The 22532-nt window shown below is 35.7% G+C and overlaps 1 protein-coding gene across 2 annotated transcripts in view; it reads left to right on the top strand.

Annotated features, from left to right (window-relative positions):
* The window catches only part of LOC126978180 (prothoracicostatic peptides), a 102059-nt gene extending 81146 nt beyond the window's left edge, over positions 1-20913 (top strand). The window contains exons 3-7 of one of the 2 annotated variants that reach the window (XM_050826948.1): positions 4351-4836; positions 6314-6415; positions 8591-8687; positions 11071-11163; positions 20353-20913. In XM_050826948.1, coding sequence (XP_050682905.1) covers positions 4351-4836; positions 6314-6415; positions 8591-8687; positions 11071-11163; positions 20353-20378 — 804 coding nt within the window. In that variant the 3' untranslated portion in view covers positions 20379-20913. The remainder of the gene's footprint in view (positions 1-4350; positions 4837-6313; positions 6416-8590; positions 8688-11070; positions 11164-20352) is intronic. The other variant, XM_050826949.1, reaches the window with a different exon arrangement.
* The last annotated feature ends 1619 nt before the right edge of the window (positions 20914-22532 follow it).

Raw genomic sequence — 22532 nt, 5'->3', positions numbered from 1 at the left:
CTGGGATTAATTACATTAATTTTTATAATTAATTCCAGAAGTGAGGGTTATCACTTTAAAAAGATATCAAATTGTTTACTTAGTTAAGCAGGTTATAGATGTAGATCCTGTAGATGCTTCATCCATTTCTTTTTATTTCCAATATTTGTTTTGTATTGACACATTTTCTATGACAGAATTTATTGACGCAAGGTTTAACAGTTCTGCTGTAAAACAATTTAATTATAACAACATATTTTATCTACACCCATGCTTTAAATCCTCTATTAAAGATTCTGAAACAGCTTATTACCAACATTAAAACACCTAATGTCATAATAACCATTGCATCATCCAAACGAGTGTTGTAATGTTGTACTGAATTTCATAACAACACTCCTTGTTTTTTTTTTCGATCCCTTCATGCGCAAAGAGTATCAACAAACAGCCACATTCTTATTGCTCGATGCGTGGTATCTGTATGAATTTCAAAAAAATAACATTTTCGTTTACGCGCGTTCCACACTACCAGAACGTGGCGCGCCGTAAAAAAAAGTAGGTAATTCGAAACCCCGCCATTTTTCTTGAAAAAATGAGCGATTCAAGTATTGACAGCACACCACCGGATATTTTAAACGCTGCAAAAGAACATAATATTCAAGTGATTTTTAATAATTGCACTATACAAAATGTAAATTACTACTAAAATAAATAATTCTTTCATTAACACTTAGTTTATTTGTATAAAATCAGTAATGGATGATATGTGGATACTACTAGGACTGGCTGTTTTAATGTTAGCAGTAAGCTAACTGTTTCAGAATCTTTTAGAGGATTCAAATTCTGGGTGTAGATAAAGTCTTGTATGCAACTGTTGATAATTAGGTATCAAAACACTCATGTGATACTATTATCATACCACATTCGTGTTTTAATACCCCTTATTACACAACAGTTGCATAAATAACTATTACGAAATAATTCTAGATGTTATCACGGACGAGTAAAAAAAGAAGGACTCCGCGCCGTGATATTAGCAAGTGAAGCACCGTTATGCTAGTTTGTGTACGGTTACGGGGGATACTAGTTACACAAATTTTTCCCTTAAATAATCATATATGGCTACAGCTGTCACAGACGATGACAATTCTCATAATGGCCGCCTATTGGCCTGTAGTAGTGTAAGTGTGTGCGTGGGGCTATGTATTTACACGTTAATCGGATTGTTTTGGTGCTACACTGTTATGTAAGGTGACGCGGAGTCCTTATTTTTTTACTAGTCCGTGGATGTTATAAAATATTTTTGACAAATTCATAAAAAAACGGTATTTTATTTATTATGTTCAGAAGAACGTTTGACGTGTCAGCTAGTATTATATAATTTACTAGCTTACCCGACAGACGTTGTTCTGTACATAATAAAATAGAAATTTGTCAATAATATTACAAAACATCAAGAATTATTTCGGAAAAATGCTCCCTGTTGTTAGAATGAAATAGTTTCACATTGCAACTGTCAAACCGTGCGTAACTAAATTCTCTAATAGAAAATATGTTCATACAAAAGAAATATTGAAAATAAAAATAATTATGGGTCCAAAATCGAAATAATAACTATCCTATCTCTCAAATTGGATAAATCTTCACTCCATGAAGTAATCCCCATTTAAATCCGTTCATTAGTTAGGAGTCAATCGCGGACAAACAACGTGTCACGTAATTTATATATATTAAGATTATAAAGCTGCCACTAATCCTTTAGCCTGTTTTATTGATTGGCAGGCAATACACGTAAACGATAAGTGAATGGCGATATTAATCTGTTCCCGCTGGTTCGGTTTGTTCCGGAAACACGTCATTTATCATCCCAATGTATCGCATCAGCGTGTCGGCTCCAAACCTCTCGACCGGAATAATCCGGATTTGTAATGTCTATTCATATTATTCGAGCGTAATTTTTGTTTCCTATGCAGTAAAAGTTAAATCAAATGTAAAGCAAGGTAACCGTTTCATACCGAATTTCTATAGAATAATGGACTGCTGAAGAGTTGTTTGGCTAATTGCTTTCTCTGAATCTGTATTATCTAATATATAAACTTCTCATGTCGTGGTGTTTGTAGTTAAAATCCTTCGAAACGGCTTGAGCGATTCTCATGAAATGTTGAGTGCATATTGGGTAGGTCTGAAAATCGGACAACATCTATTTTTCATCCCCCTAATTGTTAAAGGTGGTCCACGATAATTTTTTTTTATTTTTTTTTAAATTTGTTTGATTATGAGTCAGCATTAAAAATACATACAACTTCAAATTTTCGCCCATCTACGATCAACAGTTACTTTTGTATCGCGATTTTAATATCGGCAATACAACGTTTGCTGGGTCAGCTAGTCTTATCTTATATATAAAACTCTCGTGTCACAATGTTAGTTACCTTACTCCTCCGAAACGGCTTTAGTGATTTTTACCAAATTTTTTTCATACCCCTAAGTGTTCACTCTTAACATTTATATTTTATTTTCTTGACAATTTTTTTTTATTTTAATCTTATTATGATTCAGCAATAAAAAATACATAAAATTTAAAATTTTCACTCGTCAACGATCAACACCTATTTTTGTATCGCGATTTTTATATTATTCTGATCAGTCCACAGATAACCAATAGGGTTGCAAGATGGCAACCGAATATAATAATTATTGTAGTACGATAAATTTTATGTACGATATAATATTTGGTAGGTCTGAGAATCAGTCGTCATCTATTTTTTATTTACCTTTTTTGGCAATACAACGTCTGCTGAGTCAGCTAGTTTTGTATATATTCCATGAAACAGAAAAGTATGTAACGAACTATTTACAGACCTGTTTCAAAGGTGTGTTGAAATAAATGAATAAAATTGAATGAGATATCCATATTTCATATTTTATATTTTGTGGCATGTATTTCTCGTATTAAAATTAATTAAATCTTGATATAAAAGAGTGGCAATGAGTTTCTTGTTACTTCTTCTCACTAGCTCAACTCTTTACGCAGTAAAAATATTTTTTGACATTCATAAGTGTCATTTCCGTGACCTACATAATATTGACACACTTTTTACACAAATAATCTTGCCCCAAGTTAAGCATAATATATAGCCTGTGTTATGGGTTACAAGACAACGATATATTTAATACAATATACTTACTTAAACATACATAAATTCATTTAAACATACATAAATACATTTAAACATCCATGACTCGGAAACAAACATCCATATTCATGATATAAATGCTTGCACCTACCGGGATTCGAACCCGGGACCTCTAGCTTAGTAGGTAGGATCGCTAACCACTCGGCTATACATGAATAAAGTGATTTTGATTTGATTTGATTTATTATTAATGTGCAACTTTTATTACAACAACCTAAATATTTTGGGAGGGGGGAGTCGAACCCGCGACTTCTCGCGTTCCGTGCGAGTGCTTTTCCACTGCGCCAACCGTTCGAGTGACGTCACGATCATAAATCTTGGTAACATGTCTTGTTCAACTCTCAGGTTGTGGCCTCATCTACAGGATCTAATTTACAGTTGATAACCTGCTCAACCCCAATATTTGCATATTAGGAAATTGATTTGAGATGTCGCTCTTTCAAATCTAAACATTTTGTTATGTTTTTAAAGTGATAAATCTCACTTCTGGGATTAATTACATAAATTAAATTTGAAAACAAAATTTATAAATGATGCGGGACTCGAACCTGCGACCTTTCGCCTTCCGTGCGAGTGTTATTCCACTGAGCCAGCTGTTCGATTGACGTATGGTTGATAAATCTTGTTCAACACTCAGGTTGTGGCTTCATCTACAGGATCTAATTTAGATTTGATAACCTGCTCATATCAATTGTAACTGTGGGTACTTTAACGTAATTTTTACGTAAATTTCTATTATCCTCTCCTATGAGGTTTGATTTACCTACGCATTAATCTTATAAAGATATCTTAGTATCTTAGTTTTTTTACAGAAGTTAATAATTATGTATTTTTATGATTTCAACTTGATCACTCCAGGACGATCAGGTGGTGGTAAAGGATACGCCCGTGCCAATTACAATGGAGTGCCGCTTAGGATTCTTGAAAAACCCAAAAATTCTGAGCGGCACTACAATTGCGCTCGTCTCCTTGAGAGATAAGATGGTAAGTTTCATTTGCCCAGTAACTTAACTAGCTACGGCGCCATTCAGACTGAAACATAATAATGCTTACACATTACTGCTTCACGGCAGAAATAGGCGCCCTTGTGGTACCCATAATCTAGCCGGCATCCTGTGCAAAGCAGCCCCCCACTTTACGTGCTTTATATTTACAAATGCATATTCCTTTACAGATTGACAGCGATGTTGAATTAACAGAAGAAGATAAGAGCGCCTTGACAGGTCTACATGGAGGTGGAGATTGGGGTAAGAGAGGTTGGCAAGATCTCAACTCTGCGTGGGGCAAGCGGGCCTGGCAGGACCTACATACAGCCTGGGGAAAACGTGCTTGGCAAGACTTGAACACAGCGTGGGGCAAACGTGCGTGGCAAGACTTGAATACAGCCTGGGGCAAACGCGGCTGGCAAGATCTTAACTCTGCCTGGGGCAAAAGGGGATGGCAAGATTTAAACGGTGCTTGGGGTAAACGCGCCGATAGAGATATGAATCAGTACCCTTTGGGAAAGAGAGCTTGGCAGGATCTTAATACGGCATGGGGTAAGAGAGGATGGCAAGACATGAGCTCGGCGTGGGGAAAGAGAGGATGGCAAGACATGAGCTCGGCGTGGGGTAAGCGAGGCTGGCAAGACATGAGCTCAGCATGGGGCAAAAGGACACCTGTAAGTTATTTATGAATTTTTCATATTTTTTTTTCTTCAATATTTCACCAGTAGCAGTACAACTAACTGTATGTGCACTGTTTGTTAGGAGCAGTACTACCCCACATTACATGGGTTGTACATATTTTTTTTTTATGGAATAGGAGGACAAACAAGCGTACGGGGTTACCTGGTGTTAAGTGATCACCGCCGCCCACATTCTCTTGCAACACCAGAGGAATCACAAGAGCGTTGCCGGCCTTTACGGAAGGTGTACGCGCTTGTTTTGAATGTAGTATCGTCCCGGAAACACCGCACAAGGAACCTCATTCCACAGCTTTGTAGTACGTGGAAGAAAGCTCCTTGAAAACCGCACTGTGGAGGACCGCCACACATCCACATGGTGGGGATGATATCCTAACTTGTGGCGTGTCGTGTGGAATGGAAGATGGAATTCGGCGGCAGGAATCAGGTTAAACAGCTCTTCGGAACACTCCCCGTGATAAATGCGGTAGAAGACCCACAATGAAGCGACGTCTCTACGCAACGCCAAGTGATCCAGCCGTTCACAGAGCACTGGGTCCCCGACAATTCGCATATGCATTTCTGTCATAAAAGAGCGGAGTTCTTGAGTTTTAGGGGATGTATCGTGCAGCGTGCTGTATCAGGTGTCATGTTTTGCAAAGCGTTATAACGCAAGATATATATAGCTATTATGTTAAGATAATATGAGGGTTAAGGCATACTTATATATTTATTATAGTTTAAGCTTGACTGTATGGTATCGTTTTCCCCAATATCATGCAAATTAATGGGACGTGGGAAAATCAAAACAAGGAATTATTATTAACTTAGAAATAATTCAAATAATTCTGTCAATGACATTTCATTACATATGACAATTCATACAATGAGCGGGCGTGGGGTGCTTTCATTTATATGGCAAAAAACCAGTTGCAGGGTTAGTACTTGGGCTTAATAAAAACCAACTAGACAGTTACAGTTGAAACGGTAACATTTATTTAAATAGCATTTTTTGAATATCATAATCATCAGCTGGGAGACACTGCTGGATAAAGGCCTCCCCCCAAGATTTCCATGACGATCGGTCCTGCGCTGCCCTCATCCAACATATTCCGGCGATATATAAGTCACCTGTGAGATGACATACGTAGCGTGGCTGTGTTTAGTACCTTTTTATTAGATTTATTTGGACAAGAATTCTCTTAATCATTCCCATAGCTAAAAACATACAGACAAGTCAAGTTTGACTTCTCTGTGAGATATATTATAGAAGTAATCTTTCTTTTTGCTCCACATAGCCGATCTATTTTAGACATTTATGTAGGTATACTTCGTCCCCAGCTCGCTCAGTGATCTTTATGACATTAAGCTGGCCTGTTAGAGACGGCTGGATGTTTTTGCGTGATAAAATACTTATAAGTGTATACAACTTATAAGTTGATAAAGATAATTATGAGGTGTTTGTATCTGACAGGAAAACTGGATGAATTTACACGGGTCATGGGGCAAACGAAGTTCAGAGCCAGAATACGAAGACTATGATATATTTGCAGAGCGACTTGCCCCTCAGCAACAGGTATATTTGGTTATTTTACCCCAATATTTATGAGATAACTCTTTAATATTATGAAATCTTTATGTAATTTCGGATTAAATATAGTTTGAAATTATCGTACCAGAATCTTTTTCTGTCTTCAAGCATTAGTATGGTAGTATTATTGTGTTTTGTTTTGAAGAGTGAAATAACTGTGCTAAAGAGACTTAACGACGAGTAATGTTCAGACAGCATAAAATTCTAAGCATTTATTTTCTAAAAATTTATTCCTTTAGTATTCTATTTGATGTCTTCGCTGATATACTAGAGACTACTACCGCTTCGGAAACAAATAGCGCTTTAAGAGAGAAAAAACGGCGCAAAGCAACTCTCCCAGCATTCCTTTTTTTTTTGCGCTCTTTTTAACCGACTTCAAAAAAGGAGGAGGTTCTCAATTCGTCGGTGTTTTTTTATGTTTGTTACCTCAAAACTTTCGACTGGGTGAACCGATTTTGATAATTCTTTTTTTATTTGAAAGCTGGTGCCCGTGTGGTCCCATTGTAATTGGTCCAGATCTTACAATGGCATCTACGAGAAAACCATAAAAGTCTTAAATTTAGCAAAGTAATAAGATAAATTTACGAATAACTCAATATCGCGCCAACCGATTTCAATGATTCTTTTTTTATTGGAAAGGATATATTTCAAAGATAGTTTGGTGAGAGTTTCTGTGTGTGGATAGGTTCTGATTACGGAATCCATGGCAAAGTAACGGAACTCTTCAATTAAGCGCTTACGTTCATTGCTGCATTCTGAATGTGAAAATCTCATCAATATAGGTCCAACTCTTTCGTAAATATCAACGCCATGCCATCTAAGCAGTTCTACGTAGAAGCCAAAAGCTCATTTACTCTAACAGCTTCTTTATTAGAGATCAATTAGGATCGCTTGAAGAAAATATTTCAAAGCAAATGAAAATTTACATCCATTCAAAGAGTTCTATAAATAAATAGTATAGCACCAGATAAATCTTAAACAAGAGATGAAACGAAGCAATCAGTGTCACTATGGACTGAAATCAATTATATTCTCGACTACAAGCAATAAAATAGTATGATAAACATTAATTTTGACGAGCGATACAGGATTTACGATTCTGTATCTATTATAATAGCTGGAAACAAATATCTTTTCTGTTTGATGTAGAAATACGGTGTACATCAATAATAGGGATTTATTATTAAAAGATGTTCGATAATTTGTTACTTGAATCTGTTGGTCGAGGACTTAACGTATCTACATTCTGGTATTGATTTCATTCTGAATCATTTCCTACTGAATCTCTTAAACGACGTTAGTTGTAAGGTTTCAGTAGTTATTGAGTACGTAAATATTATTAAATTCGTAAATATTATTGAATACGTATAAAATACATTATGTTTATAACAACAAAACCAACAGTAAAATACTCTGGGATAATGACGGGAGGGAGGTGGTGAATGCTCATGCTTATCAACACTGCGTAACACTGCATTTGTTGTGTGGAACTCACGTAAAACCTTTACCATTGTGAGGCTCAAAGGAGGCAAAGGCACAGGATGCCGGCTGGATTATGGGTACGACAACGGCGCCTATTTCCGCCGTGAAGCAGTAGTGTGTAAGCATTACTGTGTTTTGGTCTGAAGGGCGCCATAGCTAGTGATATTACTGGGCAAATGAGACTTAACATCTTATGTCTCTAGGTGACAAGCTCAATTGTAGTGCCGCTCAGAATTATTGGGTTTTTCAAGAAATCTGAGCGGCACTGAATTATAACGGGCAGGGTGTATCAATTACCATCAGCTGAACGTCCTGCTCGTCTCGTGCCTTATTTTCACAAAAAAAAAAACCTGCCTACCCACTAAACACCACCTGAGGTTAGCTTTGGGCAAGTGCCCTCTAAGCCTTCATCGAAGGCAACCATTTCTTGGAGAGTGAGAAGCGCTTTTTTTATACTCAACTCATATATTTTTTGTTAGTCTAAACTAGTTGGTGCCCACACCGATAAGCCTTGTTAAAAGTTAGAATGTCTCATCCAATTTTTAATAATTCAACACAAACATTAATTCTATTTCTTTAAATACATTTACTCCTCCGCAATTATTGCTGCAAGCAGTCTTACTTACAGGGATTCTACGTTTCAATTGTTGAGGTAACTCTGTGTTCTGTTGTGGTTAGTTGGAGAGTCCGATGGAAAGCCCAGAGAAGAAGGCGTGGTCGTCCCTGCATGGAGCCTGGGGCAAACGGCCAGCCAAGCAGCCGCGCTTCAACAGTGGTGAGAGCATGATATATTGTTACCGACACACGCACAGTTTAAAGATAGATCGTATATGTGGTATAGCTTTGACAAGACATGCGAAATATCAGGGTCAAAATAAAATATGATACGCGTATGGATAATGCAATTTTCTTTCAATAATTATTGTTAAACTAAATTAATGATAGTTATTAAAAATAATCTATATAAATAAATAAAACGTAATTAAATAAGAAATTGATTTGGAACAATTTGAAAAAACTACACTAACAACAAAGCGCTAGAAGAAGTCTGAATAAATGAGGTAGGGGGCAACGAGCTCAGGCCCATTGATCATTGGCACCGAAGTAGTGAAATGCGCCCACAAATTTTCTTCTTCTGCGTGTCAGTGCCTGGAGGGACTGAAGAGGATATAACTTGACGGATTGCCAAAGCACGAGCAACCTTTGCACGACTTACGTATCCGTATAGAAATCATGAAAACTGAAATGGACAGTTAAGCTCAAGAAGATGTTCGCACAAATACTTCTTGCACGCTGTTGAAAAAAATCCGCACTCTGATCCTCATAGCCAGCATCTTGTGCAAAGACCTTGGCAAACAGGAAAGAGAGAATGAATGGTGAAGAAGCTTCTTTATCCATTATTAAACATATCATTTGAGGAAATTTTGAGGACTGTCTGGTCACTCCAACCAGCCCTACTCCTTGCAGGAGTTTATCGTCTACCTGAGATATTTGCAGAGGTCTCAGTTGTCAGTTGATTAGCCTCTCCGGTAAATTCCAGTAATCTGCACTCATCCATTATGCCACTTGTTTCAGTTAAAGTTTTTTTTTTATTACTTTTAATAAAATAATCGATATTATTTAAACACGATTTATATATTTGGATGGCAGCTAAAATACTCTATTTGATTGAATAGAATTGCCGTTGATTTTTTTTAATGTTCTTCTAACGAGCGCTATGGTAGATATTCAGTAATTTAAAAGAAATACTTATAGTGACGATTCCAAAGCGCTTAGCGATTCTAAGCCTAATTGAATGCAGTTAATTTGACTTTGACTTAAGACGATAGCGCAGGTATCACTTCTTTCGACTGTCTGTAGTTTTCCGCATCGAGCCTGGAAACTAAGGTTGTTGGTAACGTATTTGGCTGAAGGGTAGTAGCCAGCCAGCTGAGTACGTCCTTGACACAACCCGCAGTATAAAACTGGTAATAAATCATAATGCAACAGACCGCCGTAGCTACCAGGCTAACAGACGCCGCGGCCGTTCGCTGTAATGAATGCCGTGAAATGAAACTCCAATTTAGCCGCAAAGCGAGACGCTATCTCCAGATTAATTACACAATTACTCACCGAGACGATTTTTCAATTGGTCCCGCGCGGAATTGTGAAAACAAAACATTATAATCAAGATTACGGATTTAATTAATGAAACTCATTCACGACCGTAATGATAGCTTCGACTATTTGGAATTAAATTTGTTTCATTAGTTTCTGCTGTTATTTACATATCTATGCTTATATTATAAAGCTGAAGAGTGTTTTTGTTTGTTGAAGCGCTGGTAGCTATTTCGTCATAGGATCAGCCTAGCTATCCAACGCGCAACAAACAGCTCGACCATAATATGCAATTATTGGGGTGATCAATTGTAAAGTAGATCCTGTAGATGGAGCCACAACCTGAGAGTTCAACAAGACATACCAAGTTTTGTGAGCAGGGTCGATAAGGAGTGATTAGCCGGGTCTCCACCGAGCGCACACGCTCGCGCGGCAACCTCGACCTGAGGCTCATGAGCTTGGCCTCGCGAGGCAGCCTCGGTAGTTTGCCTAGAAACACCGAGGTGAACCTCGCGATGGCCGAGACATAATTCCTCGAGCATAAAAAATGGACAGTTGTGCAATTTCTGCTGCGACTTTCATAGTAGCTTATTGTTTACGAAAAAGGAATATATAATTGAATCAGATGAATTGATTGCTCTTGAGTGTTCATGATGATAAAACTTTTTGTAACAAACACCAACAAGTCTGTAGAATAGCCTCGCGAGCCGTAACGACCGTCCACATCGAACGCACAGCGCCCACTGAGGCATCTTTGAGCGCGTCCCGTTTACCGACAACAATCGGCTCAACCCCGAGGCACGCTCGGCCGAGAAAACCTGCGCTCAAACGACGCCGAGGCACGTCTACACAGACCGAGCATTTAGGTCGCGAGGATGCCGCGCGAGCGCGTGCTACCGGTTGAGACCCGGCTATTGGCTTTAGGACCCGCTGCGTTAAGAGCGTTGGAGCCGTATTCTTCAGAAGCGTGGGTTTGAACCCTGCATCAAATTACGTCTAAGTAAACATTTGCAGTAAATGAACCCTTTGAAGCATTTTAAAGTTTATGTAATGTATAACAGAAGCGTATTATTGGAAGCGAGAGCCAGGCTGGACCAATTTAAGAGGGATGTGGGGCAAGCGGTCAGCGGAGCAGCCTGTGGACGACCTACATGGTAACCATTTGTCGTCGTCGTAGCAAACCTTCGTAGCCAGCACCTCTGTCAACCTTACTTGATCACTAACTGTCTTTATGCACTTCTCTAGCATTTGCATCAACTTAGTGCACAGTTTATCATTCTAGCAACGAATCGCGTAACTTACTTCTAAATCTTGTATTCCCTCCATATATTAATACTGTAGTTTCGCACATTCGAAATATGCTTTACAAAATAATTGTACCTGTTCTAGCATTTCTTCCTCCTTCCTATTTGGTTTAGATGATTCCTATTTATTTGTAATTTATTCTTAATGTTTTTTTATTCCTTCATTTACAAATTTATTTATTTTTCTAGCATTTGTTGTAAATTTATCATTTCTAGTAGCAAATTATAGTGTTTTAGCACGAACACTTCTTTTGGTATTTCTTCGATCAAATCTATATTTTTTTATTTTTTCCTTATATTTATGTCTTCCTGCATTTATGTAGCATTTGCGTCAACTCAGTAGAGATTTTATATTCATAGCTCATCTTCGTTTTTAAACCTACATTCCCTTCTAAATCATTTGAAGTGATAAATGCTTTACGTCGGAAATTCTGCGTACCTTTTCAGCACATATCCATCTAATTCTGTATCTACTTGTATTTTTCTTTTCATTTCTAGTAAAATGCACATTTACAACATTTAAAATAAGTAAAATGGTTAGTTATTACATTTGCACACTAGTGCATAATTCGTCTAGAACATCTTAGATTTAGAGAAAGTTAGAAATTCTTCTGCATCTCTGCTAATCTTTAATTATTTATTTTCTAATATATATCCTATTCAGGGCATCTTTGTAGCACATAGTTTCATACACAAATTGAGTTATATTCTAGCAAACTACGTATTTCTACCTATTTTGTATTAAACTACCTATTTGTAGCAATTATGTATCACGTACTTCATTATTATGTTTACTATTGTATTTTGCGCTAATTTATTCATAGAAAAACTTTTTGAATTCTTTATTACATTAATTATACAAGGAATTATCGCTTACTATTTCTTTCAAATTCTAATTGTATTCTATGTAGAATGTGACCTATATTTAGTAATATCTGTATGTACAATTTTCCTTTTCATTTCTAGTAAATTGCACATTGCCATTTCCCTTCCGTTCCGTCCGAGCTGTTGTAGTGTGTAGACGTGTTTTCTGTCGTGTCAAGTTGTGTGTAGTGTTCAATTTCTATACTTGCAATATGGATTGCTGTAACAAGGTATTGAAGGATAACGTTCTGACCTGCAGCGACTGTAAAAAGGGATATCACTGCAGATGTGTGAACGTGAATACTGTGTCATATAATAAATTTAAAAAGTCCCAAACATGGAAATGTGCAAAATGTTCCACACCGCGGGGACGACGTGGAGACGACACACCAGTAGCGGCAGCTGTCCATGACACGGATGAGGTCCCATCAAGCGACGAAGAACTTAAGCTTGAGAAACTATGCTCACAGGAAGTGAATTTTACGTCGGTATCACTTAAGGAAATGTTTAACAGCTTCTTAAAAAAGGTAAACTCTAACATAAGTACAATAAAAAATGAGGTTTTGGAAAAAATTGCAATCTCAAAAAAGGATTTAAGCAAGGATCTTAATGTCATTAAAAATAAATTCAGCGTTATAGAGAAAAAGCAGGAAAAAATTGAAGCCTCGCTAGATAACTTGTCAAGCTTTTATGATGACCTACAACAGCAAAACAAAAAACTCTTTAATGAGAACTTACAACTCAAAGTCCAAATTGCCACACTGACAAAGAGCTCTAATGATATGCAGCAGCAAATTGATGACGTGCAAAGTTATATTACATCTAAATTCATTGAAATTCGAAATGTACCACCGCGAACTGAAGAGAACTTACTGGATTACGTTAAAAATCTGTGTTCCGCTCTAAGCGTTGATTTCAAGCCCCATTACATCTCTCATATATTCCGTAAACATACATATAAACAGGGTTCTAAACATATCTTGATAGAACTAAACAATGAGAGCTATAAACGTGACCTATTGTCCGCAGTCAAGCAACGTATCAAACAGCACAATAAACTAAGCACTCAACACATTGGTATGAACGGCGAATCAAAATATATTTATATATCTGAACTGCTAAGCGCAAAGCAGAAATACTTATACTTCAAGGCGCGACAGCATGCTAAAACACATCATTACGAATATTGTTGGATTAAAAGCGGCAAGATCTATCTGAGAAAACACAAGACAGAACCAGCGTTGCTTATCCGTAGCGAACATCAACTGACGGAGCTCACTGCACTGCCGGCGACCGGTCTGCTGGACGTGCCCGCGTCCCCCACCCACCTCACCCCAACCGGTGACGCTGACAACTGACGGTGTCTCCTTAGCAAACTCAGAACATGTTCAAATATAAATTATACACAACTTATACACATCACAGATTTACTTAACAATATTTACATTCATTCATATAAATTATTTCGTGCACTCCCATTGAGATACTTAATAACGAAATCATTGCAACGTAAGTATTACAATATTAAAATAAAAACTTTATACGCTACTAAATTAATCATATTACTGATAGGTTTATATAAAACTTCCTATTTTATAATACCCAAATTGGCCTCTAGAAAACTAGCTTTACGTTCGATCCCTTTCAAAATAATTTAGCATCCGATATAAATCGACATACCACGGTGTCTTGTACACAAGTGGCTAATATTGATGGCTTTCATAGCACTTACATAGCGAGCATTGATAATACCTCAACATATCTTAATATACTAACTATGAATATCAGAAGTATTAACAAGAATTTAGACGATTTTCTTATTTTTATAACCCGTCTTAAACTTAAACCAGACATTATTATTTTGACTGAATGCTGGATAAAACATGTAATTAATCCCCCACTTATCGCGGATTACTCAAGTGCTCATACACAAAATAACTATAATCAAAATGATGGAGTTATTGTTTACATAGCCACCTACTTGAACGTTGCATCTTTTGAGACTTCAATTTCCGAGGCTAACTGTCTTGTTATTTCATACAACGATATTCATATTATAGCAATATATAGACCCGCGGCCTTCAAAAATCCACGGACGTTCTTAGATTCTTTTAGTATGTTCTTAGAAAGTGCTAAATATAAACGAATTATTTTAACGGGTGACCTAAATCTAGACCTTCTTCCGGATAGTCTTTGCACTTATAGCCAGGAATACCAAAATATTCTTGCTCTCAACGCCCTCGTACCAGCAATCGATTGCCCTACGAGAGAAATGCGTTGTCTGGATCATTTTGCTATAAAGAACATAACACATTCCCATACATTTGTCTTTGAACCCCATATTACAGATCATGCTCCTATTCTATTAAACCTTAAATTAAACAACAAAATAATTAATACCTCGCTAAAATACAAAACTAAATACACATATGACTACGATGCCATGCAGGAAGGCTTAAGAAAACTAGACCTGGAAAGCTTTTATAAATCAAACGATACTAATTATACTGCAAACTATCTCGTAAAAAATGTTCAAGAATTAATTTCGAATAATACGCTAATCTCAATTGTCTCTAAGAAATTTAAACCTATCAAACCATGGATTACGTATAGTATTCTCAAGTGTATGAGGAAAAGAGATCGCCTGTACAAAGTTTCTAAAAAATCGCCATCCGATCTAAATAGGATAACTTATACTAGGTATAGAAATATCTGTAACTCACTGTTGAAATCACTTAAGCGGCAATACTTACGAGGAAAATTAGAACAAAACACGGGTAACTCTAAAGGTACTTGGGATACTATTAAAGAAATATGTAATTTACCTACTACTAATGATCTCCCAACTGAATTATTGAATACTAAGTCTACCCTAAGAGAATCATTAGCAGAAGTAAATAAATACTTTACTAATATTGGTAACAACCTTGCCTCATCAATATTTAGTAAACTAGGTGAACACAAAATTGATTGCTCTGATATGGCCTCAAATAATCCTCTCGGATCTCTTATGCTATACCCTACTGATATTGTCGAAGTGAAATGTATTATTCTCAAACTTAAATCAGCAAGTGCTCCAGGCTATGATAAAATTAACTCTTATTTTGTTAAGAGATTTATGAATTTACTCTTAGAACCGCTTGTTCATTTAATTAACTTAAGTCTTTCTAGTGGCATTTTCCCAGAGGTTTTTAAACAGGCAGTTGTAATTCCGGTTCATAAGAGTGGTGACAAAAAAGTTGCTTCAAACTATAGACCCATATCATTGCTGAGTGTTTTTAGTAAGATCTTGGAAAAAATAGTTAATATCAGATTAACCAAGTTTCTTGAAAAATACAAGCTACTTGCGCAAAACCAATTTGGTTTTCGGTCAAATCGATCTACTCTAGATGCAGTACTTGAGGTTACTAAATATATCACTAGTACCCTAGATAGTGGCAATAAATGCATAGGCGTTTTCCTAGATCTGCAAAAAGCATTCGATACAGTCTCAATTCCTATCTTACTCAACAGACTTTCCAATTTGGGAATTAGAGGAATAGCTTTGGACTGGTTCAAAAATTATCTTAATGGAAGACAGCAGTGTATTAAGATAGGCGATCTTACTAGTGATCTTATCACCATTGACTATGGAGTTCCCCAGGGAAGTGTTTTGGGCCCTACACTATTCCTAGCTTACATCAACCCTCTTTGTAAGATTTCTCCCACATCAGGACGTATCGTTTGCTTTGCCGATGATACTGTGGTTTTATTTCATGGAAATCAGTGGGATGACGTGAAATCGTTAGCTGAAGAATGATTGAGCCAAATCACGTCTTGGCTGGAAAATAGTTTACTAACTGTCAATACTGCTAAGACTAAATATATGTGCTTCAATATCTCCAACAGAAATAATCCTGACGGACAATTTACTCTCCCAATACACACGTATCCTTGTAACCGGAAAAACAATCGATCTTATTGTAAATGTAACATCCTAGTCAAAGAGGAAACCATAAAATACCTTGGTGTTACGCTAGACGAACACCTCAATTGGACGGCCCACATTTATAATACAAAAAATAAAATAAAACGTCTCATTCCATTATTTAGAAACCTAAGAGACGTGGCACCAGTCGAGACAACTATGATGGTGTATCAATCTCTCTGTGTTCCAATCATGACCTATTGCATTTGTGCGTGGGGTGGAGCTGGCAAAACGTTTATGCTTCAGTTAGAACGAGCGCACAGAACTCTACTAAAAACAATTTTCAATAAGCCGTTTAGGTACCCAACCAACCAATTACATGAAGAGAGTAAACTTCTTAGTGTCCGTCAGCAATATATTTATGGAATAATTTCAAGATTTCATGTAAAAAGTAATATAAATTCTAATGATAATAACAGAATAAACACATTTCGTACCCCAATCACTAAAACAGGCTTTGCTCAGTCACAGTATGAATTTAATTCGGCATACGCTTACAACTACTTCAGTAAATATAATAAAAATATAAGTAAAGTAAATAAATTCTCGTTAACAAAATCTTTAAAATCATGGCTAATAGTATTAAAATACGAAGATACAGAAAATGTTCTTAAAATTAAAACTTAATATTCAATTACTAACATTTATTTAATCTTGTGCACAGTTTGACATACTAACAAATACTTAAAAAAAAAAAAAACACACACACACACAGCAACACACACACACACGCACACACACACACACACACACACACACACTTACACACACACGCACACCCACATACCTCTTTTTAGTGAGTTTGCTAATTATGTTTAATAATGGATAGCCTTTCGGAAGGACCTAGCCTCTGCAACTCAGGGTATCCTATCGCAGAGGGTAGGGCACAAAAACATTTTGTACCACATATTATTAGTTGAATAAAGGATTATTATTATTATTATTATTATTATTATTTGAAATAAGTAAATTGGATAGTTAATACATTTGCACACTATTGCATAATTTAATCATTCATCAAGTTGATATTATTTAATGGCTAAATCATATACAAATGTGACTCTCATTGGCAGAAATTAATATTTCACTTAAGATATTAAATAGAAAACTGTATTTGACTTTGGATCTCTAAAAACAAATAGGTTTTCGATATCACATTTGGTTTCCCCTAAAATGGGACTCCTAAGTATTTCGCTAAACATATTATTAACCAAGTCTAAGAGTTTTGTGTGTGCAGCTTAGGGACTGGCGAGCTCGATACCGAAGTTTAATATCGTAAAACTTTCCCTAAAGCTAGTCAACCACTAGCAAAGTATGAGTTTTATAGCACAGCATTAACTTACAATATTTAACTGCTAAGTAACAAATAAATGATTTGAAACGAAATCGATACTCGAATAAATAATCGATAATTAGTTGAATCTCATTGCAACATTTTTTGTGACTGATTTCGTTACATATTGTATTGAAATTGGTTTAGGTAATTAGAAGTAAGTAAACAGATAATCTTCACTACAAATATCCTGTTTTTCAGGAGCTATTTTATTTATAAGAAGGCTCTCAGTTAGTTAGTTTTTTATTTCAACTTTTTTCAGACATGAAGTTCCAAAGTTTATCTGCAAAGTAGCTAATCTTCTGTTTAACCTTTAAATGTATATTCGTTTATTTGCTATTAAATAGAATGGTACAAATTTAGTCTTACAATATCTTAAAGTATCTCCTATCTAGCCATTACCATGCAAATTCTTAACATACTATAAATTAATTAATTTTACATTTACGCAAAATAATAATTTGCGATTTTATAAAAAATGATTAAAGTAAACATAAGAATAATCTACTTACAATGCAATGTCGAAATCTTTTACTCTTTGTGGTCAAAAATATCATCTATAAAATAAAATGAGTTTTGAAGAAGCCAACTGTGTGGGGCCATTTTCAATCTTGTAAACGGTAACAACTGAATCAGGAATCTTATAGAAAAATTTCATGCCCATCCAGAAGCAATTTTTCTAAAATAATGTACTATGTATATACTAATATTAACTTTATCGCTTAAGTAATATCTATCTATTATCATTATTAATACGTCAGTGCTATTATATACAGTAGAACTAGAATATATTTTGCACTGGACTGTGGTCCTAAAAGGAACGTATCTCAATATGTTACTTTCAGATTAGCGACATATTGACCGACAGACCGGAACGTGAATGTTTACGTTTTGCGTCGCTTTACCAAATGTGCTCCGCTGCCCGGCGCGGCTGAACACATTTACGTATTTTATCAAAAAGGGTTTATTTATTTAACAAAACGACCGTTTAATGTAAAGTAAATCGTCAAGCCTTCAGAGTTGACGTCTGTAAAGGACAGCGTGAATCATTTTTGTTATTTGTTCTTTGATGAATGTTAAACTAGAATCGAGTGACTGACGGTCATAATATTTTGAACAACAACGAACACCATTTATTGTTTTCTCATGATACAAATGAATTCAATGTTTTTTGAAATAAATGAACTATATATATAATTATTTGTTGAAATAAATAAACTATTAACGTTGTTACCATAGGACACTGACATACCATCTGACAGTTAGATAACAAAATTTAGGTACTCGTGATTAAAACATCTGGAATGGAGAACTCCGGGTTGAGCTTTGGATTTTAGTCTCTCTATTTTTTTTTAAAATAAAGTATTTATAAGCCCACACGTGATATTTGCAATTTACATAAAACATGGTGGCAGAAGTGAAAATTTGAACATTAACGTTGAGCATTTTTGAATATTTTGGAATGGTTAGGGAATAATTTCGCGCGAATTGCTTTGACAAAATGACATTTTATGTTACATAAAAAATTTAACACTTCAGAACTAATATAATTATATAATATTAATAATATACTATAATTATTTTCCATTCAATAGATTTTTCTCTCTGAAAAATCTACTTTCATCCATATTTTCAACGATTGTCTTACGAATTTTCGATCAGGTCACATGTTCTTACGTGAGTTTTATACCCATCCTAAGAAAAGTGCTCAAAGAAGTTTTTACTTCAAAAATAACAAATGGTGTATGAAATATAACATATGAGAAAACTACATAAGAAAGATCGTCAAGCATTATATCAAGGAAACAATACTTATTGGGGTAATTTGTCCAACAGCCTTTGTTTTAGTTTTCTTAAAAGGGTTGTTTATTGCGACGCAGAGTTCTTTGAGAAAGGTGTTTAAATATGTGAAATATCAAGTTTAATATTGTCCAATCGAGGTGGTCGTGAGATAGTATTGAAAACGATCATTAAATGCTTTAGGCTTTCTTCTTATATTTTATTTGTAAAAATCTAAAATCGATTAAAATCCGATTTTGTTGAGGCAATTTTCTGCGCTTTAAAAGATTACTGACAACTGTAAGCAAATATATTGAAGCTTACAAGCTTCATGCATTCACCAGGTCGATCTACCTAACAAATTAACTCCAAAAGTTTAGGTCTTTTATCTATCGATTGAGGCAGTACGAAGTCTGCCGGGTCAGCTAGTAAAATATAAATACAGAACTGCTTCATATTACGCGATGCCCTATATAACATGATTACCATTGTTGTATATAACCCACATACATTTTTCTGTACTGTGAAATTTATCATGATTTGTACGGTTCTTAATTAGCTTCGCACCATATCAATTGTGTTATTACACAATTCAATATGTTTATTGAAAAGGCTTAGTAAAATAGTAAAACTAGGAAATAATTGGAAATACTTGTTACGAATTGTGATTAAATATTATTATTATTACGAATTACGAGGTAGAGAAAACGATTTTAGGCCTTTTCCTGTAACGCGGAACCGCTATACCACGTAATAGGGCGAATCAGCAGTATTATAATATCACTAACTTTTTGGTGCTATAAAAAAAAGTTGTTCCTACCACTTGTAGTATTTGACTACTTTTTTATTTACTTTATTTTAATTGGAAAACTTACAGTTAAATACGATTATAGGAAACTATGAACATGAAAGGCTACGTACAAATTTATACAGATAGTTATTACCTAATTACAAAATAAAGATATTATAAACAACAGGGGATTATAAAAATAGTAGTTATATTTAGACAACATAATTAAACAGAAGTTATAGTTAAACCAAGTCTATATTTAATATTGTCTGTGAAACTAGTATAACATAAAATGTTTGGTTTCAGAGAACGCAGCGGGTGAGGAAGCCTAATCAATGGATGTACAATAATATACGATACCTCTTATAATGAAACAAATCGATAGATTTAAGTTTGTAAGTCCTTCTACATTGGCGATTGTGCGCTACGTTTCCACTGACGCCAGAAGATTGAGAGAACACCTCGATACATGTAGAGCTACGGGAATGAATCATGCTACGCCAGTGCTACGCAGTTTATGGATGGATTCGTGTTTGATTTTTAGTCTCATGATATGCATCTGTAGGTAAAACAATTGTAAAGGATAAGTTCTAGTTCTAAAAATTTAAGGCGTAACAGAATTTTCATTGATATTCTATGATTAAACAGCAAAAGCGCAGTGGAGTCGTAGCGATTATGTTTACGTACAAATATAGTTCTTTATGGTTTAGTCACCTTCTAGAGATAATGTAATATAAGAATATTTGTATAACGTTTGTAGCTAGCTTTGATGTAACTATACATAGTGATACTCAAATCATTTATTATATATTGTTGTATCTAAGATGGCCGCGACATGTTGTCAATAAATATTTATTCGAAGCCGAAGTTTGTTTTATTTATGTACATTTTGGGACAACAACTCTTGTTGATTACAAACGCAACCAGTGCTAAAAAGTTGTATTAAAGATTAGTATTCGCTGCGTTCCAACTGGATACAACAGGCGTAGTCGGGCCAGTCTCGAACGATGTGTGACGTTGACGTGCCACATATGACGTTTGACGACACGTGTTAAACTTTGCTAATAATTGAAACTTAAATGCCGGGAGCGCAGCGGAGACCAATCCTTAATCTAAGGCAAAAAAGTAATTTCAATAAATAATTAATAATAAAAAAATAGTTTATTTAAAAAATATATAATAAAGTATCGTTACACATGACACTATTTCAGTGGTGCCTTCAAATCGTACATCACTTTGTAAAGTCATATCTTGTTTATCAACTTCTTAAATCCAACGAACTCTTCAATAATACTTACTTTCTATTCCCAACTCTCCTTCGCCCTAATGATATAAACAAATAATCTAGGCGTTATATTTACTTTGCATTACATATGTATCTATGGACAAACAAAACAACACTAACTACAACTATTTCTACATTAATTATCTGAAAAAAAAATTATATGGTTTGGTCTTGTATAAAATATAGGTGAATAATAATTGACGCATATTTCATTCAATAATCTAGCCCCTAAACTAGGATAGCTTCTACTATGGGTGCCGGAAAAGAATATCATCATCTTTTTTTATGGAAAAGGATGACAAAACAAGCGGTATTAAGTGAACACTGCCGCCCACATTCTCCTGCAACACTAGAGGAATTATAGGAGCGTTGCCGGCCTTTAAGGATGGTATACGCGCTTTTTTTAAAACGAACCCATGTCGTATCGTCCCGGAAACACCGCACAAGGAAGCTCATTCCACAGCTTTGTAGTGCGTGGAAGAAAGCTCCTTGAAAACCACACTGTGGCGTGTCGTACGAAGGTGGAATTTTACGGCTTGAATCAGGTTAACAGCTCTTCAGAACACTCCCTGTATTAAATGCGGTAGAAGACACACAATGAAGCGTCATATACGCAACGCCAATTGATCCAGCCGTTCACAGAGCACTAAGTCCGTGACACTCCGAGCATAGAAGATCGGCTTTCTCTTTTGAAGTATGGGCTAGGGTGTCATTTCTCATGGCTGGTTGAAATTACCAAGAGCACCTTTGACAACGACAAGAACTTATATGTTCCAATCGGGTAACTGGAAACTGCTCGCAGATTTGACGACGTGCTTCGATTTAGCACGGTCGATTTGCCGCTTAAAAAAACTGGAGGCATGCCTATATTATCTCTTTAGAATTTTGCAGTTTGGATCCTTCGTGCCCAGCGCCGCAACCCAGGTTCGATATGCATATTTTTGCAGTCAGATGCTGTTTTAACGTTTGAACGTCAAAAACTACCACCCATTCAAAATAGACTATCTCAGATCTGAGAAAAACGGGTGCAAGACACTCAGCGGACTTTTTTTTATAAAAATATGGATAACAATGTGATATCGTACTATAAACATTTATAATTAAAGAGCCTGAGGGTGTCCGCTTCATTCCCAGTCTATGCTATCACTGAGAAAATCATTTATGTTATAATAACCCTTTAAATTTCGTAACACATTTGTTT

Source organism: Leptidea sinapis, chromosome 47 (assembly GCF_905404315.1).
Source record: "Leptidea sinapis chromosome 47, ilLepSina1.1, whole genome shotgun sequence".
Lineage (NCBI taxonomy): Eukaryota > Metazoa > Arthropoda > Insecta > Lepidoptera > Pieridae > Leptidea > Leptidea sinapis.
This window is presented reverse-complemented; position numbering and strand designations above follow the sequence as displayed.